Source organism: Cimex lectularius, unplaced genomic scaffold (assembly GCF_000648675.2).
Source record: "Cimex lectularius strain Harlan isolate CLEC.00 unplaced genomic scaffold, Clec_2.1 scaffold10, whole genome shotgun sequence".
NCBI lineage: Eukaryota > Metazoa > Arthropoda > Insecta > Hemiptera > Cimicidae > Cimex > Cimex lectularius.
The window spans coordinates 2,818,147-2,836,997 of record NW_019392665.1 but is presented as its reverse complement, the minus strand read 5'-3'; the positions used below and the strand labels follow the sequence as shown (position 1 = coordinate 2,836,997).

Here is an 18,851-nt window from a genome sequence, read left to right as displayed (position 1 = left end):
AAGTCGGTTGGTGTTATCTGACCTTCTCCTCGACAAGAGAATAGATGCCACACACACCTGCAGTTCCTCAACGAAACGCCAGACCTTTTCCATCTTTACTCATTATGGCTGTTTCGACTACTTTACAACTACTTCGTAGAATTTGGTTTTTACAGTTCAGTTTAACTGGTGCAGGAGGTTGAAAGCGGCGGCCTATACATCATACGTTTAGGTTATGTTGTTAAGTAACAGACATATCCTCAAAGAAAGCTCACGGGCTTGTTACACCGTGTACGGACTTAAAAAGCAAACCTTTTTGGACATGGTTATCTTGTTTAAACATTCCAGGTTTTGCCCTGATGCACCGTCGGTTTTCATCAGCAAATGGCAGGTGAAAAGGGGCCGAGAGGTTTTCACCGAATGTAAACAAGGTCCGTAATTAGGGCGGCAATTAGAGAGAGCCCTTACGCTGCGGCGTTTCAAAGGGCCTCCCCCATCTGTGTCAGGATAAAATATGAACTGAGAGAATTTTCTATCGCCCTAGAGACCGCAGTCACGTTGGGGTCCGTCTGTGCTTTAAAAAAAAAATGGGGAGTTTCCATATGTTGAAGATACATTTTTGCGCTTGTTTCTTCGGAATTGATTTCTTCGAGGCTTTCGATATTTTTAGCCAAAAACCGAATGTTTCTACATCTTGCTACAAGTTTTATACAAAATCTGCGCCTGGTCAAATTCAAGTGGAACGAACTCGAATGTTTAAAAGAGAAATCTTCTGTTTTTGCTTTATCTCAAGTGCTTATTGAGTATCGGCCTGAAAACAATCTGTGTTTAACAATAGACAACGGTGATAAACAGGCGGCCCCGTCAGACATCCAGCTTATTTTCGTCCCTTTCTCAAGGGATTTATAGACAAGTGTTTATCCCTCTTGTTAATAAATGTTGCCTTTCAAAAACAGGTTGAAACGATAGCCAACGACCCATGGGAGAAAGGCTAAACAGCCATTCCTTCCTCCCCCGGAGGATTTGACGGCTATAAACTTTAATAAAAAGGAAAAACGCACGCCTTTCCTCCAAGGATCAGGGCCTGTAAATCATTTAAACTGGCCGTTTTCAACAGACAGAAACGACAAATTCGATCAGCTGAACTCGACGTATAACTCTCGAGGGAATATTGCCTTTCCAAAGTCTTACGCTTCTACTTAGTTTTTAATCCACGTCAGTCAACTAATAACTTTTTTTTATTTGTCGCCTATACATTAATTTTTTTACACGCATGCCAGGCCTGCACCCGGAGGATATATGCCATGGAAACTAGAAACTCAATATGAGAGATTAAAAGGTAAGAAGGTCTCGAGCCATCGTTGATTAAGGCCAGTTGTTAGGAGGGGGTCGAGCAATAGGTTTAGGATGGTTTGGGAGAAGAAAATTTGATGTCGTTGTGGATAGTAAGGTTAAAAACGTAGAAAGGAGTTTCGATAATTTGTCTCAGCACTTTTCATTAGATGGATTTTGGAAGATTGGATGTCTTGGCGGAACCCCACAGTCACATGTCATATGTCCAAAGTATCCGAGTAATATCTTGTAACGAATTAGTTGAGTTTTGATGGTCAAAACATATTTCGGTACTAAAAGTCTTCGAAGTAAAGTCTTCTGTTAAATTGTCTCTTAAGTCTTGTATGGGTATCCCACGTCAGTATGCACTCTAGGTGTAGTTTTAAGTATCTGATTTGAATTGAATCTCTTTGTTGTTGATGTACAGTGGAGGGCACTGTTTTTTTAAATTATACATATTATACTTAAGTACACTGAGTACATTTTTCTTCATTCAGTCTTGTCCTCTACTTTTGCACAAAATCAAACAGACCCAACACCGAAGATGACAAAATGCCGAACACATCTGACCCACTGAGCAAAAATAAGTGGACCAAGATGGTAACGAATGCAGAATTCATGGTATGAGAGAGGTATGCGCAAAACTTCATTAAAAGATCATCGTAGAAACTAAAGGTAGAACTACTAATCTTTAGTAGGACTATAATGATAGTAGAACTGCTGACACTTCAGAATCCGGAAGCACATATCCCATAAGCATATACTCGGACAGAACCAATCTTGTGCAGATATTGTCAGGAAGAAGAAGAAACAGCGGAATACAGGTTTTCTACTCCTACGAGAGGAAAAGCCTGAAGGTGAACACACGGAAGCCCTTAGCAAAGCATTGGGATCCGATAAAAAGTTGGCTACAGTGCGAAAGGTCGTAAAGAGTAACTTTAACGTTAGTTATTATAATCAAAGTAAGGGATAAAATTGTGTACGCCAATGTAAAATGACTGATAATTGATTTGAATTTGAAATTTCAATTTCAATTTTGATGCTTGCCTATGACATAAAATCTCAATTTTAAAAAAAGTCTAAAATAAAATTTGAGACTATCTGTTTAATCCTTTCTTGTCCAATAAGACGCTAAAGCATAGCTAATAGCATGGGTTTAGGGCGAATGCAATGTTTTCCTTTAATGATTCATCCCGACTATTGGCAACACTGATTTATTTGGCGCCAATCTCTCCATCTTGGAATCTTCTATCTCTAATCTCTCCACCCTGTCACTGCATCTTGTTTCGATTGTTATATTTGCCAAACATAAAATTTTTCACGTCCAGTTTATAAATTAACCTTTTCTTTCCTAAAGTTGCCAAATTTAGCGATTTTGTTTAAGGTTAGCAGGAAACCTCGTGAATTCAGGGCAGGCGCAGTCTTGTTTCTGCTGCTTCCTCACATTATTGGCAACACTGATTGTTTTGGCGCCAATCTAAACTATCTACCACTAAACTCAAGGGAAAATTGCTAAAATTCAAAAATGAATTGCAAACGTGATTTAGAAGGCGAAGTGGAGAAAACAAAATCTGGATTAACACGGAAATCCATCTCTAGATTGTGCGTACCAAATAGCAAAAAATTATTCAAGCTATGTAGGCAATTCAAAGCGAGGTTAAATAAGGTCAAAAAAGTTTATATAAAAATGAAATATAAAGAATAAGAAAAAAAGCCAAGCCCGACTCGTTTTGCCATGGAAGAGGTTAAAAATTCAGTTCGATTTCATCCTTTATACAATTAGGTTCGGAGTCTTTCCTAATGAGTTAATCGAGTAGTGCCCGGCTCGTTAGCGGCTTTTAACCCGTTCATCGGATTATGTCGATTTTGCCAGATTCGATTCCGCCGCGTTACCGGACCTCGGCCCAATCCGGGACTCTCTTGATGAATAATCATCGTCGCCGGATTAACTTCAACCAACTTCAGAATACAAAGATTAAATATTAATCAACTGGTGAGTTTTTATAAAAAGGATTTGCCATATCTGTTTAATGTTCGAGACAGATTATCCTTTTAAGATCAAATTCAGACGTATTGTTAAGGGAATAAAATGTTACAGTACACGAAGATCCACTTGGTGTCTATCACAATGATGAAAGTTCTTACAAAGTTTGTTCTTTTCAACGATTAGTATTTCGAGCATTAAACGCTCATCATCAGCCTGGAGGAGTTGGAAGAGGATTCATGTCGAGAGAACTTCAACTGATGATGAACGTTTAATGCTCGAAATCCGGACGTTGAAAACAACAAACTGTGAGTAAGAACTATATTTATATTTTTGTTTTATTTTTAGTTATTTGAATTGCATTACTGAATGAAAAAGGATTGTATATATATTAAAGTTTTAGTTTTAATTGGGAATCCTTTTATATGGTTTGTCATATGCATGCATTTCCTTATTTTATTAAATATTCTATACGTTTCATTTGATTGACGACAATTATCCCGAGGTATTTAACCTCATCTACTTTTTTCATTGGTTGCTGAACATTGCTGTGAGTTGGACGCAAGGCTCGGAGTCCGGGGTAATTGCACCCACCTGCTTTTCTTCGGCGGTAAATCAAAATTTTGGATCAGTCGCCTTTCACCCTGGACAAAAGGACAATTCCAGATCCGGGTGTTCAGGATTTGACTGGACAGAATAACAATGAGCTTATCATTTGACACGCTCCCTCCGGCCCCTTTTCTCAGCGATAGTCCCACGTGGCACGATTCGAATGACGGGCTCGATTCAAATTCTCATTTAGCCCGAGAAGGAAGCCAGGAACGATTATCGGCCCAGATCTTTGAAATCGTGCGAAGAAGAAGGATTTAGACTTTTCCGAGTACCCATTACAAAAGTTACGCAGTTGCGAGAACTTTTGCCTTTCAGCGTCTACTCGATAAGAAGTTTTCAATGTGTATTAACTCCTCGCAATGATATAAAGAATACAGAACTTTACGGAGTTTCAATGGAGTATGTGACTCGGGTTGAAGTTGGTATGAAAATTTGTTGTGAAATATTGAGGTTGCGTTGGACATGAAAACTGGTCCCCTCCGATTGTTCTTGGTTCGCTTCGTCACTCCCTGCCACATAAAATGGCGAAATGCCTAAACACTAGCAAATACACCCCAAGATAAACAGGGACTATTAAACTAAAAACGTAAAAAAATACTTGGTACTTGGTATACTTGGGTATCAGGACCCAAGGAATTTTGGGTAAAAAGCAGATGCACTGGCCAGAAGAGGATCTGGACGACCATATATAGGCCATGAACCTATACTTGGAAAAAAAACAAAGTCCTCTGTCACAGAAAGGATCTAAAAAAGGCAAAAGGAGAAGTGGAACTAAAATACTTCAGAAAGTTTGGTTGCAAGGCTTACATCTTAAAAAAAGGGCCAAGGAACAAACTCGACATGAAATCCGAAGAATGTATTTTTCTAGGATACTCGGACGAATCAAAGGCATATCGCGTTTGGCTACCTAAACAGAGAATAGTAAAAATCTCGAGAGACATTCAATTCGTTGAAGGAAAAAATACAGAGAAAGAAGATAAGTCAACCCAAGATCTAAAAAAGGACGAGGATTTCAACAGAAATATTGAAGTTCAAATTAAAGGAAATCGTTCGGCCATTCAAAATCAGCAACTGACTGAAGAAACCGAACTTCAAGAAGGTGAAGAAGAAGATGAAGAGGAAAGTGAAGAAGTCCAAGAGGGTGAAGAAGTACTAGACACAACAATCCTCACCAAGATTGGTCAACAGTGTTACAGTTGGTGAGGACTAACCTAAAGAGGAGTGATAGGACTACCGTTCACTGCCGTCTTAAAACACATCTACTCAACTTGGCCATATACAATAATAACCTCGTTTGTAAGTTGCGCGATCAGAAGGAAGAAACAGCCACCCATCTTCGAATGCGAAACGTTCAATGGAAACATAACCGTGGATACAAAGAAAACCCAGTGAATAGAATTGCACCAACGACAGTCAATGGCTTAATACTGATTAGTAGAAGGAACGAGTCAATTGCCCTAAACTAAGGAAATAGGAAAGTACACTAACACAGAAGGCTGCAGTGCTAAGGGGACAAAAATCCCACTTCTTACTATCCATCATCATAATCCTATATAATCAAGAACATCGAAGAGTACGACTGCGGAAGCTGGAGACATATTTGGCACTGGAAGGTGAAAGGATATCGGCATCGTGAAGTAACAGCCTTTTGGATTTTTGACGTTTTAATCTTAAAAACAATTACTACTCAACTTGCAGCCTGTTCATTACTCTTACTCTACGGTCCTTGTAGGACCTTGGCTTCCTTCAATAAAATCTGATAGGTAGGTGATAGTCTTCCTCCTCCACATAATGGAGCTATTTTAAACGAGATTTTCCTGGTGATCTCTCATCACCCGGATTGTCATCATAACCTCCACGGCGCTCGATTCAGCCCACCCCTTCCATTAACCAACCAAATCCATCTGCTGCTTCCAGATCCTTTATTTCTTTTTTTTTTAATTGTTACCTCTCGTTTTCTACAACTGGCCCCTAGGGTGAAAAGCTGAGAAATACCTTTCTCCTGTAACAATCCTGCATGTCATGTCCAACCTAACTTCGTTTTTTGACTGTGTACCGAGCCCAGATAATTGAACTCAAAGACTACTCTGTCTCCTTGCTGTCAATATACTCGTTTTGTGATCGTTCACTTGGAGCCGGAACTCTTCTGCTACCTCTTAGAATTCCATATCGGCTGACTTTAGCCTTCCTAGCTATCTGCCACATCTGCTTAGACAAGGTACTGAAATTGTACAATTGTAAACGTCATGGATTGATAGTAGATTATTGTACTCACGGCCAATCCCAACACCAAATTAAATAGGAATGGCGCTAGCGGGTCCCAACTAGGGAATAAATGCGTTCTCTTCTTGAAGCACCACTATATCTGAAAGCTTTATTCTTACTAACGTTAGTTACTAAAGTTAGCTCGAACCATAGTGTCTCTTGCAAACTGATGCCTTCTCAATAATAGGTCGATAATGGTCATCATAATGTTATCATGCCTTTATAGAAAATTCGGCGTCCGAGTGCGGAGCAGAAATAAAAAGATTGTCTCGTTTCAGGATGCAGGAGGTCGGGGGAAGGCAACTGTGCAGAGCTAGGACCGACTGGGAAGTCGAGGTCGTCAAAGGGAAAGTATCCAGCCGGTGCTTCTGGAACGCCTGTAAAGCACTTTCTTTCGGACTATTGCTCATGTTCATCGGAACTACTATGGCCATACTCGGTAAGTTACACCGTCCTTTCGAAGACGTGGAAAGAAGCGTGACGTGGAACCTGTGCGCTGAAAGCATTTCTGGGCATATGCTCGTCGTTTCCCTTGAAAATTTTTGCAATAAACACTAGATCAAAAAATCTGTTCTTTAAGGAATATGTTTGACGTATATACACAATCTAAATATATCAGTTGAGTTCCAAAGGTGTGGCTATCTCACCCCAACAAGTCGTTGACCTTGAGTTGACAACACCCAAATTGTTCACTATCATGAAATCAATTATTTCATATTTATTGTAGTGGTTTTTCCTTATTCGTCTAATCTAAGGCGTATAACGCTTAGTTTATTTTAGGACCAATATTTTACACATTTTGGACGGATACATGTCCCTTAAGTTCTGCCAATAACTACCAGAAAGAAATGTTTGCAAAATGTAAAAAAATGGTTGGTTTCGTTGAAAGAATCTTGGCCTTTTTTGAGAGTCAGTTTTTAAATTATTGTTCCGTGCCAGTTTGTCCAGAGATTATCCAAAAAAGCTGATGGTATCATGAAAAAAGAACAGTCGTTTTCTCTTTCATTATACCCCATCTTCTTCTTCCATCGAGCAACCGACGATGGCCTCGGGACCTCCTTGTTATCTCTTGTCAAAACTCCTTATTACGTCCCTATCCACAACGACCTCAACATTCCTTTTGTCAACCAACTGATCCGGTCCAGATTCCAATCTTTCCATACCAACTTTCGAACCATTCAGACCATACTGCTCAAGACCTCTCCACTCATTCCCATCCTGATCCAACACGTCGCCACAACCGACAGTGGCCTCGGGACCTCCTTGTTACCTCTTGTCAAAACACCTTATTATGTCACTAACCTCACTTTCCACAAAGACCTCAACATTGTCAACGAACTGATCCGGTCCAGATTCCAATCCTTCCATACCAACCTTTCGAACCATCCAGACCATACTGCTCGAGCCCTCTCCACTCATTCCCATCCTGATCCGCCACGTCGCCTCAACCGACGGTAGCCTCGGGACCTCCTTGTTACCTCTTGTCAAAGCACCTTATTATGTCACTAACCTCACTTTCCACAAAGACCTCAACATTGTCAACGAACTGATCCGGTCCAGATTCCAATCCTTCCATACCAACCTTTCGAACCATCCTAACCATACTGCTCGAGCCCTCTCCACTCATTCCCATCCTGATCCGCCACGTCGCCTCAACCGACGGTAGCCTCGGGACCTCCTTGTTACCTCTTGTCAAAACACCTTATTATGACACTAACCTCACTTTCCGCAAAGGCCTCAACATTGTCAACGAACTGATCCGGTCCAGATTCCAATCTTTCCATACCAACTTTCGAACCATCCAGACCATACTGCTCGAGCCTTCTACACTCATTCCCATCCTGATCCGCCACGTCGCCTCAACCGACGATGGCCTCGGGACCTCATTGTTACCTCTTGTCAAAGCTCATTATTACGTCACTATCTACAACGACCTCAACATTCCTTTTGTCAACCAACTGTTCCGGTCCAGATTCCACAAGCTCCACACCCACTTCTCGATCCAACCTAACCATACTGTTAGAGCCATCTTTAGACATTCCCATCCCTTAATCGACGATGGCCTCGAGACCTCCTTGCCCCTTAATCCCTCACCCTGAGTGCCAGCTTTGGCTGGCTTCTCGTAGCGTGAGTTTCGGGTTCAATGCTGGCATCAGTGTTACTGCTGTATCCATATGATAAGAACGTACAGTGTTCACCTTTGTAATATATACAAATCTGTATAGGCTACAAATATATACATATATATAAATATAAAATTCCTTTTAATACATTTGTTCTAAAATATTTGAACAATGAACCGACTCATTCAGGACACTCGGGCTTCGAAGCTATCCTGGAATTTTTCCGTTTTCGTCCGTGGTCTCAACACGGTAAAGACATTAATCGCATAACCGGCTTCTCTGGAGTTTGTAGTAAATTCACAACGGTTTCTTCGAGATTTCTTAAGTAGGCCGAAGACGCAGCGACGGGTAATAAGCGGCACAAAGCCGTTCCAACTTCTTCCTAATTAAACTCAAGATCACTCCGAGGAGATGGTAAAACTGGCAAGAAACGACTAATTAAGTCCCTTTCTCCGTGAACTTATCGATCCAGGGGCCGAGGAGACCATGCGAAACTTTGTACATAATTCACTTAAGCATAGCGAGTTACAAGAACGTTTCCAAGAGAACAGTTTCTGTATAAATCATACGAGGACTAGCCGAGGCGTTTCTTTAAATATTACCCTTGTGAAAGTGAAGTCCGACTGTGTAAAACTGTTGAAAAACGGCCGTTTTCATTTTTTTCGGTGTCAACCGAGATCAGAACCCTTTCGGCTTTTTCTCTCGCAAAAATTACGGTTCTTTTTCTTTCTTTGTGATTTTGCTGTTGAGAGGTCAACGCGATATTGGGTTTTCCATCGGGCGAACGAACTGGCCAGGCGGGAAGAGCAAACCCGCAAGTCAATTTGTTCCAGGAAAAGTTTTCGACGTCGAAACTTCCCGATTGAATCCAAACTTAACCCCCTCCGAACGACAAATCGGCTCGGTTCAATCATTTATCCTGTAATTCTCTCTTAGGGTGGGCCCAAGTTGTCCCATCAATAATCCAAGCCGTTCTATAATCACAAAGGCCTAAGTACTTAATAACAGGGGGGACTTGGATAGATTTTCAGTGAGGAAGATCATCGTGTTTTCATTGACTCTTGAGCACAAGTCCTTTAGAATAAACCCTCGTATTAATTAAACAATCATAGCTGATCATGTTTATCATGACCAATGAAAGAAGACAACCTGCAAAAATTTATTTAATTTTGTGTTCAAATTCAATATTTTTACGGTTTTACATTCTATCAAACATATAAAACAAGTTGATCACGAAAAGAGTACGATCATCACTGATCAATCTCATCACTTCATGATATTGGGTTGTCCGGAAAATAATGCAGGATTTTGGTATTAAACAAAAAAAAAGAAACTAGTTACTTTAAAGCAATGTTCTTTAATCAAAATAATTTCCCATACTCTCAATACATTTCTCCCAACGTGTTGGTAACTTATTAATTCCGTCTGAGTAGAATTCAGAATTTTTAGAATTGATAAAGTCAATAAATGCATTTTCCAGTTCCGTTTGATTTTTGAATATTATGTGTTGTAAGTAGTGGTCCAGGTGTCTAAAAAAATGGTAGTCAGTAGGCGAGAGGTCCGGAGAGTAGGGTGGGTGAGGCAAAGTTTCATAGCCAAGCTCCAATAATTTTTGTGACGTTACACGTGACACATGTGGTCGAGCGTTGTCATGCAACAAAATGGGCCCTTTCCGATTGACCAAAGAGGGCTTCATTACTGCCAATTTCTGATGCATGGTATTAATTTGGTTACAGTATGATTCAGCATTGATGGTTTCGCCAGGATTTAAGAAGCTGTAGTGTATTAAACCAAATGAAGCCCACCATACCGTAACCATTACCTTTTTTTGATGAGTTGGGGCTTTGGAAAATGTATTGGAGCTTCTCCTTTGTCGAGCCACTGTCCAGAACGTCTAGTGTTATCGTAGAGAATCCACTTTTCGTCACATGTAACAATTCTGGCCAGAAATGGGTCATTTTTGTTTCGACAAAGAAGTGATGCACAAACATCAAAGCGCTGATTTTTTTGGCGATCGTTTAATGAGTGTGGAACCCAATTTTCGAGTTTTTTCACTTTTCCAATCGCCTTGAGGTGGTCAGCGACGGTCGTTTTACTGACTTTGAGTTGCTCTGCAAGTTCTCGAACAGTTGTTTTGGGGTTTTCTTCCACCACTGATCGCAGAACATCATCATTAAGAGAGGAAGGCCTTCAACGACCTTCTTCATCTTCAAGGCTGAAATCTCCCTCCCGAAATTTTTTAAACCACCTTTGCACAGTGCACTCATTAACACAACCCTCGCCCCAGACTTGGTTAATGTTTCTAGCCGTTTGGGCTCCGCTTCGGCCGAGTTTAAACTCGTAAAAGAAAATCGTACGAAATTCTCGCTTTGACATTATAAGGATGACTGAATTATTTCCAAGTAGCGGAATGCTACAGAGGTAAACAAACAATATCATTTGGAAGAGGATTAATAAGTGTTGACATTCATACAAATGAGTAATCCTGTAAACGTAAACAGAATATTTTATATAGATTTTTTTTAATGAAAACTTAAAATCCTGCATTATTTTCCGGACAACCCGATACATGTCATGGAGGTAGCTTGACGTCTATTGAATTTGTTGTAGAATTTTCAAAATCGCCAGAATCACTGAAATATTTAACGAACCATTGGAGAAACCAGCTAAAGGATCCGATTAGAGGACCCGGCCAGGAGGTTTTAAAGCTACCGCCGTTTAAGGCGACGTGGCGGGTTCTCTGTATGGAAAAATGAGGATAAGGATTGAGCAGTAGGGTTAGGATGGATTGAAAGTTTGATGAGGGACTTTGGCATACGAGATCGGATCACCTCTGACAATGTTGAAGTCGTTGTAAAGAGTGAGGTTAGTGACATAGTAAGGATTTTTGACAATTTGACACAGGCGTTTCGATTGGAAGAATCGGATGCGTTGGATATTGGTTGCTTTAGCGGATATAGTACCACTGTCCAAATTGGTCGCAGTAATGGAAACGTGAACAGCAACCATCCACTGATGGAAACCGTTATAGCATCAACATGATGAGCGGGATGTGCTCCATCCTAGGAGACCGAAGTCAAGTAGTAAGGTTCTCGCGGGGCCACCGACGTTTCAGTCTCATGTGACGATTGTTAGGTAAAGTAGTAGAAGGCAGGTTTTTGACGAAAGGTTTCGGATGGTGGGATACTTTGGAATGGTACCTTTCCTAGCTGGATTAGGCAAAATGAGTAACAAGAAGAGCACTTAGGTCGGTATGGATGCTCTGAAGATTTTAGATTGGAGGGATTGGATTCGGTTATTATCAGTCCCGTAGAGTTCAAGTCCGTACGTCCAAATGAAGAGCAATGTAAAGTTTTCTTTTGTTTGTCAGTGAAAGTTTAAATCGCCTGTCGAATAGTTTTAGCATGATAAATTGTATGTTACAGTCTGTCCCCTTGTGGGAGTCCATGTCAGTCGTTTTTCCAGATAGAGTGTGAGGTATCGCAGCCGGGATGGGAACGTGGTTGAGGTATACTGATTGGGGCGTTTCCTTGTTTAGAGTGAATATGTTGATCTAGTTTCGTTATCCTTGGTTTTCCATTTTCGAAGCCAGGATTCAAGGATAAGCAAGTGATTTTGGAAATAACGGGAAGTCGTGACGGGATCTTCGTCAGGAGAAAGGATAGCCCTATCATCGGCAAACGTGAGGGTTATAGTGTTCGGTTGTGCAGGTAGGTCGGAGGTATTAATTGAGTAAAGCAGAGGAGCGAGGACACTGCCCTATGGGACGCCTACTGGAATAGGTTGGATAGGAGATAAAGAAGTTTTGTGGGGTACTTGGAAGTAATGATCGTTAAGGCAGGATTTAGGTTAAGGTTGCTGGTAGGATGTTCTTAAGCTTCCGCAATAATCCAGAGGGCCCGATGGAGGTGGGAATTACGTCTCCTATACGATGAGCATGTTGGACAGTCGAGAGGCAACTCCGAAAGCTGAATTGGTGATGAGGAATTGTGTTAGTTGGAATTTGCTTGGGCAGGCGGAACAATAGGAGCTTTTCCAGTATTTTGCCAATAATGGAGAAAAGACTAATGGGTCGATAGGTGTTAGGAAGGTGATTAGGTTTGTCGGCTTTTGGGATCATCCTGAAGAAAGAAAATTTCAAAAATTTCCTTCTCAAGAAAAAGAAGGAGGGAAGAAAAGAAATTCGTTCCTAAACGCCTTCGTAGCTGTCCAAGTCTTTTTTAAGTTGTTGTCTTTTAAGTCTTGTGTAGGTTCGACAGTCTGCTGTCCTAAGTACCTGACTTGAGTAGAACTTGGTAACTCCTTATTGTTAAGTACAATGAATCGTGTCCTTCAATTTTTGCATCCATCTTTAATAAGATCAAGGAAGGAGCTCTTGGATGTTGGAAGATTTGTTTGGATAAGATTCGTGTAAGAAGACAAAATTTCCGCATAGATGATGTTGGGGTGTATATGAAATTCGGCGGTACAAAGGCATGAAGGATATGACCAAAAATGCTCCCTTGTAAAACGCCGGCTTGTATGGTCACTCCCAAGTTTCCTGAGCCATTCGCATCCAAACAACACTCTTGTTCTCTAAAGTTTCTGGGTTCGGATGGGGACGCCATCCTAATCTATGAGAAGGGATGGTTTTATGTGAATCTAGGATGGGTTTTAAACGTCTTAAATGGAGTCTTTTGAGAATTTTGGACATTACGGGACGAAGGCTGATGGCTCTTTAGAAGGATATTGATTAAGATGTTTGTGAGCTTTAGGAGTTAGAATGACGACAGAATATTTCCATAAGAGGTACGTAGGACTGCGTAGAAGTACAGTGGAGGTAATTAGGTCATGTCCATTGGATTTTTCTACTTGCGAATTGGTGTAATTAGTTAACTTCAAAAGGACGGAAAGTTTGAGGGGGAGGAGAGAATGAACCAAGGTTTTACATTGCTTGTTGTACAAGAACATTGGTAACAGCCAATTTTTAGGTATGTGCGGCGCTGAACCTGTAATTTGGTCTTTTTTTGACAGGGGCATTCGACAGCTTGGTCATTTCAGCCCCGAAGCACTAACAAAATACCGCTACACACTCTATGCACAATCACACCAATAATATTCATACCTATATACATGTTCGCACTCATATTGTTTGGTAGATGGAGTACTCGATATTCCTCCATCTACCTGTTCACTACAATAAACTAATCTAATTTGGGGCCGATGGGGTACTTTAAAAGTTTTCCGCCGTAGACCCAAGTCACGCACGCAACATGAGGGGCGATGGCCATCAACCCCTCCCCATTCACACCAACATACATTGACAGCACTCATTCTGTCTGGTAGATGGAGTACTCGATATTCCTCCATCTACCTGTTCCCTTTAATAAACTATGGGGTATTTTTATAAAATTTCCGCCATCAGCCCAAGCCATAACCACATCCTGAAAGGCGATGGACAAGCTACTTCGCCATCAGCCCCCCCCCCCCATTCACCCCAATAAATACATTTACTCATACAAGACGCAGAAACATAAAACACATAACTTCTATATAGAATAAAAAATTCCCAATTCCCCCAAAAGGCGGAACAGGGTATCCTGAAACTCGCTACCTTGTCCGAAAACCATTCTTAAATCCGGCGGCATGACTACACGCTCTCTGAATGGAGCCAAGGCATGACACGCTTCTAATTTGGTCTTTTACTATCTCTTTTGTCTGTATCTTCTCGTTCTTTTCGATTATCAGGCACGTTTCGGATTTAAGCGTTCTTGTCGATGCCTCGACTATTCCTCCTGAAGATAGCGTCATAATTTAACCAGTATTTTATCAAATTTGATATGATTGATTTAAGATAGAAAATTTTGCTTTTTTTCAGGCTACTACGCGGATCAGCTGTCGGTCGGCCAGGAAATGAGAGGAAACACGACTGTCAGGATAAAACACGAAGCGAGGGGTTTTCACCTCAACAACCTCTCGTACGCAGGACCGATCGTCATGGGAGTTGGAGGTACTTGGCACTGCTAAAAGCGAAATAAACCTTGTGCTAATCCTCCCAGCAGGATTAACGGGTCCTTGGGTTTAAGGTGTTTAATCTCTACTGGAAGAGGCTTCTAAATCCCCTGGAAAAATTCCTCCAAGAGGAAGTCTTTCTTTTAAACATTTCAACGACAAAATTTAAAAATTGAGAATGAAAAGCTTTTTTTAGCTTTGGAGGAATGAGGTGGAAAGGTAGAGTTTTTTGTTTTCCTCCTACGATTTTGTGAAGTGTAATTTTTAAAATATCAACCCTTTTTATCACTTTTTCTTGACCCTTTATTTTATTTGCATACGGATCGAAGACACTTTTTAGATTAAAAAGAAAATATATAATACATAGAAACTAACCCACTTCATACTAGAACATTACCGCCTTTATTTTGTCTTTATTTCTGTTTCTTTTGATAAATAGTATATTAAACAGAAAATAATGCCAATTATAATAAAATAATAATGGTGTTAAGTGACCGTTAGTTAATGACTATTGGGAGATCGTGAGAAGCGCTCTGGTGTGACGTAGGTTTTAGAAAAACATCTTCTTTATCGTGCCAACGTTTCGACCTTTATTGAGATCATCTTCAGGGCTCAAAGTGTTTGTTTTCTGCGTAGTTGTGTCACTCTTGTGTGTCGAGACACAACTACAATCCAACGCACATGAATGACACAACTACGCAGAAAACAAACACTTTGGGGCCTGAAGATGATCTCAATAAAAATCGAAACGTTGGCACGACAAAGAAAATGTTTTTCTAAAACCTACCAGACCGCATCTCACGTTCTCCGAATAATCAAAGGGTGGAATATTTAAAAATGTCAGGATGATTTCAGAATTTACTTTAATTCTACAATAAAGAATAAATGAAACATGATGAACGAGTGTAAAGAGAAAAGGACAGAAAATAAGAAGAAAAGTCAGCCCAAAAAGCTCTCCTTTGAACCAATTTTCCTTTAACTGAGCTGCAGTTACTCACCAAAGAAAATGTCAAATAGATAATTATCGCTGATCAGGTGGTCGTTTTTTTTTGTGATTGATCGTTAACTAATCGGGCGTTGAAGACGAGGTGGCATCATCACCTGATATCAAGAGGATTTTTTATTAATGGGAAAATAACACTGGCTTTTAGACTTTAATGACTAATAACCGTACCCCCCTCCGTCAAGCTGTCAAGAATAATTCCCCAAAAACCCGAGAAATAATTAATCGCTGTGGTTTAGAAATGTATTCATTTAGAAAGTTTTGTTCCCCCTAGGGCTCCGTTTCCTGCCTAATAAAATAAAAGTTAAACATTAACCGAGGCTTCGGAATATCAATAAAAAGACTGGTTTAAATTGAAGTACTGATCCTCGTCATCAATAATGATGGAACTCATTTCGCCGATTCTACGGGAAAAACAAAATACAGATTGACTTTCATCTGTCTCCGTGAATTATTTATTTACACCGTTCGAATTGACTATTAATCACTATTTCCAGACAAAAAGAAAAAAAACATTGGATTGGGCTGTGAAAAGGGGTGGGTTGTTTTTACAGAGGTTGAATTTTAGCATTTACCATCCAGACTTTCAACCGACGTTGAAATTTAACCAACCGCCGTAATCACATTGTAAGAAACGAACAAGAACAACCAATATTAAATGCTAATTATACATTTAAATTAATTAATTTACTAGCAAAGGGTGTCATTCCTTGGTTCTGTATAGAAAGCGTGTAGGGGAACACCACCAGACGTGTTCTTGATCAGATTCGGTCTTCCTTTTAACAATTTTTTAACTAAAAGGTTTTTTATTGTAGCTAGAATTAAATGTTATCTCGTAATGTGTTTATTGAATCGAATGAATTTATTAGCGTGAATGTGTCGTGCGGGAGAGTCTATGGGGGTATTCAATATTCGACCAGCAACCTGGAGGAGACCGGGCTGTTATATTGTACACAGTACTGATAGATATCTCGATTTGTGTTCATTGATCTCAATAGGTAGAATGTATTTATTAGGGTGAATGGGTAATGCGAAAGAATCTATGAGGTAGTCAATGTTCCACCAACGACTTTGGAGGAAACAGGACGGTTTTATTGTAAATAGTACTAGTAGGTATCTCGTTTTGCATTTATGGAGATAGAATGTATTTATTAGCGTGAATGTGTAATGCGAGAGTGTCCATCGGATATGCAAATCTCCACCATCGACCTTGGAGGAAACAGGACTGTTTTATTCTGCATAGTATTACCAAGTACTCATTTTGTGTTTATTGAGATAGAATGTATTTATTAGCGTGAATGTGTAATGCGAGAGTGTCGATCGGGTACTCAAATCTTCACCATCGTCCTTGGAAGAATCAGGACTGTTTTATTGTACATAGAACTAATACTCGCAGGTATATCGTTTTGTGTTTAATGAGCTAGAATGTATTTATTAGCGGGAATGTGTAATGCGAGAGTGTCGATCGGAAATTCATATCTCCACCATCGACCTTGGAGAAATCAGAACTGTTTTATTGTACATAGTATTACCAAGTATCTCATTTTGTGTTTATTGAGCTAGAATGTATTTATTAGCGTGAATGTGTAATGCGAATGTCGATCGGGTACTCAAATCTTCACCATCGTCCTTGGAGGATTCAGGATTGTTTTATTCTACATAGTATTGCTAAGAATCTCGTGTTACTGTAGGTAATGTACTTGGGCTAGAATGTATTCATTAGTGAATGTGTAATGCGAGAGTGTTGATCGGGTATGCAAATCTCCACCATCGACCTTGGAGTAAACAGGGCTGTTTTATTCTGCATAGTATTACCAAGTATCTCATTTTGTGTTTATTGAGATAGAATGTATTTATTAGAGTGAATGGGTAATGCGAAAGGATCTATGGGGTAGTCAATATTCCACCAACGACTTTGGAGGAATCAGGACTGTTTTATTGTAAATATTACTAGTAGGTATATTGTTTTGTGTTTATTGAGCTAGAATGTATTTATTAGTGTGAATGTGTAATGTGAGAGTGTGTCGATCGTATACTCAAATTTCCACCATCGACCTTGGAGGAATCAGGACTGTTTTATTCTGCATAGTATTACCAAGTATCTCATTTTGTGTTTATTGAGCTAGAAGGTATTTATTAGCGTGAATGTGAAATGCGAGAGTATCCATCGGGTATTCAAATCTCTACCATCGACCTTGGAGGAATCAGGACTGTTTTATTGTAAATATTACTAGTAGGTATATTGTTTTGTGTTTATTGAGCTAGAATGTATTTATTAGTTTGAATGTGTAATGAGAGAGTGCCGATCGTATACTCAAATCTCCACCATCGACCTTGGAGGAAACAGGACTGTTTTATTCTGCATAGTATTACCAAGTATCTCATTTTGTGTTTATTGAGCTAGAATGTATTTATTAGCGTGAATGTGTTATGCGAAAGTGTCCATCGGGTATTCAAATCTCTACCATCGACCTTGGAGGAATCAGGACGGTTTTATTGGAAATAGTACTAGAAGGTATCTCGTTTTGTGTTTATTGAGCTAGAATGTATTTATTAGTGTGAATGTGTAATGAGAGAGTGCCGATCGTATACTCAAATCTCCACCATCGACCTTGGAGGAAACAGGACTGTTTTATTCTGCATAGTATTACCAAGTATCTCATTTTGTGTTTATTGAGCTAGAATGTATTTATTAGCGTGAATGTGTAATGCGAGAGTATCCATCGGGTATTCAAATCTCTACCATCGACCTTGGAGGAATCAGGACTGTTTTATTGTAAATATTACTAGTAGGTATATTGTTTTGTGTTTATTGAGCTAGAATGTATTTATTAGCGTGAATGTGTAATGGAGAGTATCCATCGGGTATTCAAATCTCTACCATCGATCTTAGAGGAATCAGGACTGTTTTATTGTAAATATTACTAGTAGGTATATTGTTTTGTGTTTATTGAGCTAGAATGTATTTATTAGCGTGAATGTGTAATGGAGAGTATCCATCGGGTATTCAAATCTCTACCATCGATCTTGGAAGAATCAGGACTGTTTTATTGTAAATGGTACTAGTAGGTATCTTGTTTTGTGTTTATTGAAATAGAATTTATTTATTAGTGTGAGCGTGTAATTCGAGTGTCGATCGGGAACTCATATTCCACCATTGACTTGGAGGAAACAGGACCATATTATTATTGTTTTGTTTGTTCTTCCTGCTAATGAGATTATTTTGGAGTTAACAATTTGAATCTGCGTTGGAAATAAATTGCCTTCATTAAATAAATTATCGCCTTTTACAGGATGGTAGGTTTGCCGTAATGGCCGGCAAAAACGGTCATTATCCCACGGCAGGGGGATTGTCAACACGAGACCGGTTTTTTCCTACAATCATTCAAAATGATAAGATTGTCGGTGAACATGAAGCGAGATTTATTTGTATAATTTTATGAGATGTTTTCATTTAGAATAAGCAATTTATAGCAAACCTGCTAACCTACTTACAACTTTCTCTATGTGTTACATATCTCCTTATCCCCCAGATCTACCTATACTTTCTATTTAAATATCG

General features: G+C 39.7%; 1 protein-coding gene across 2 annotated transcripts in view; it reads left to right on the top strand.

Annotated features, from left to right (window-relative positions):
- The window catches only part of LOC106667300, a 36,514-nt gene that overhangs the window by 12,574 nt on the left and 5,089 nt on the right, over positions 1-18,851 (top strand). The window contains exons 1-3 of one of the 2 annotated variants that reach the window (XM_024225052.1): positions 3,591-3,603; positions 6,451-6,611; positions 14,153-14,284. In XM_024225052.1, the coding sequence (XP_024080820.1) occupies positions 6,452-6,611; positions 14,153-14,284 (292 nt within the window). In that variant the 5' untranslated portion in view covers positions 3,591-3,603; position 6,451. Of the gene's footprint in view, positions 1-3,590; positions 3,604-6,450; positions 6,612-14,152; positions 14,285-18,851 lie in introns of those variants that run through there. The other variant, XM_014395170.2, reaches the window with a different exon arrangement.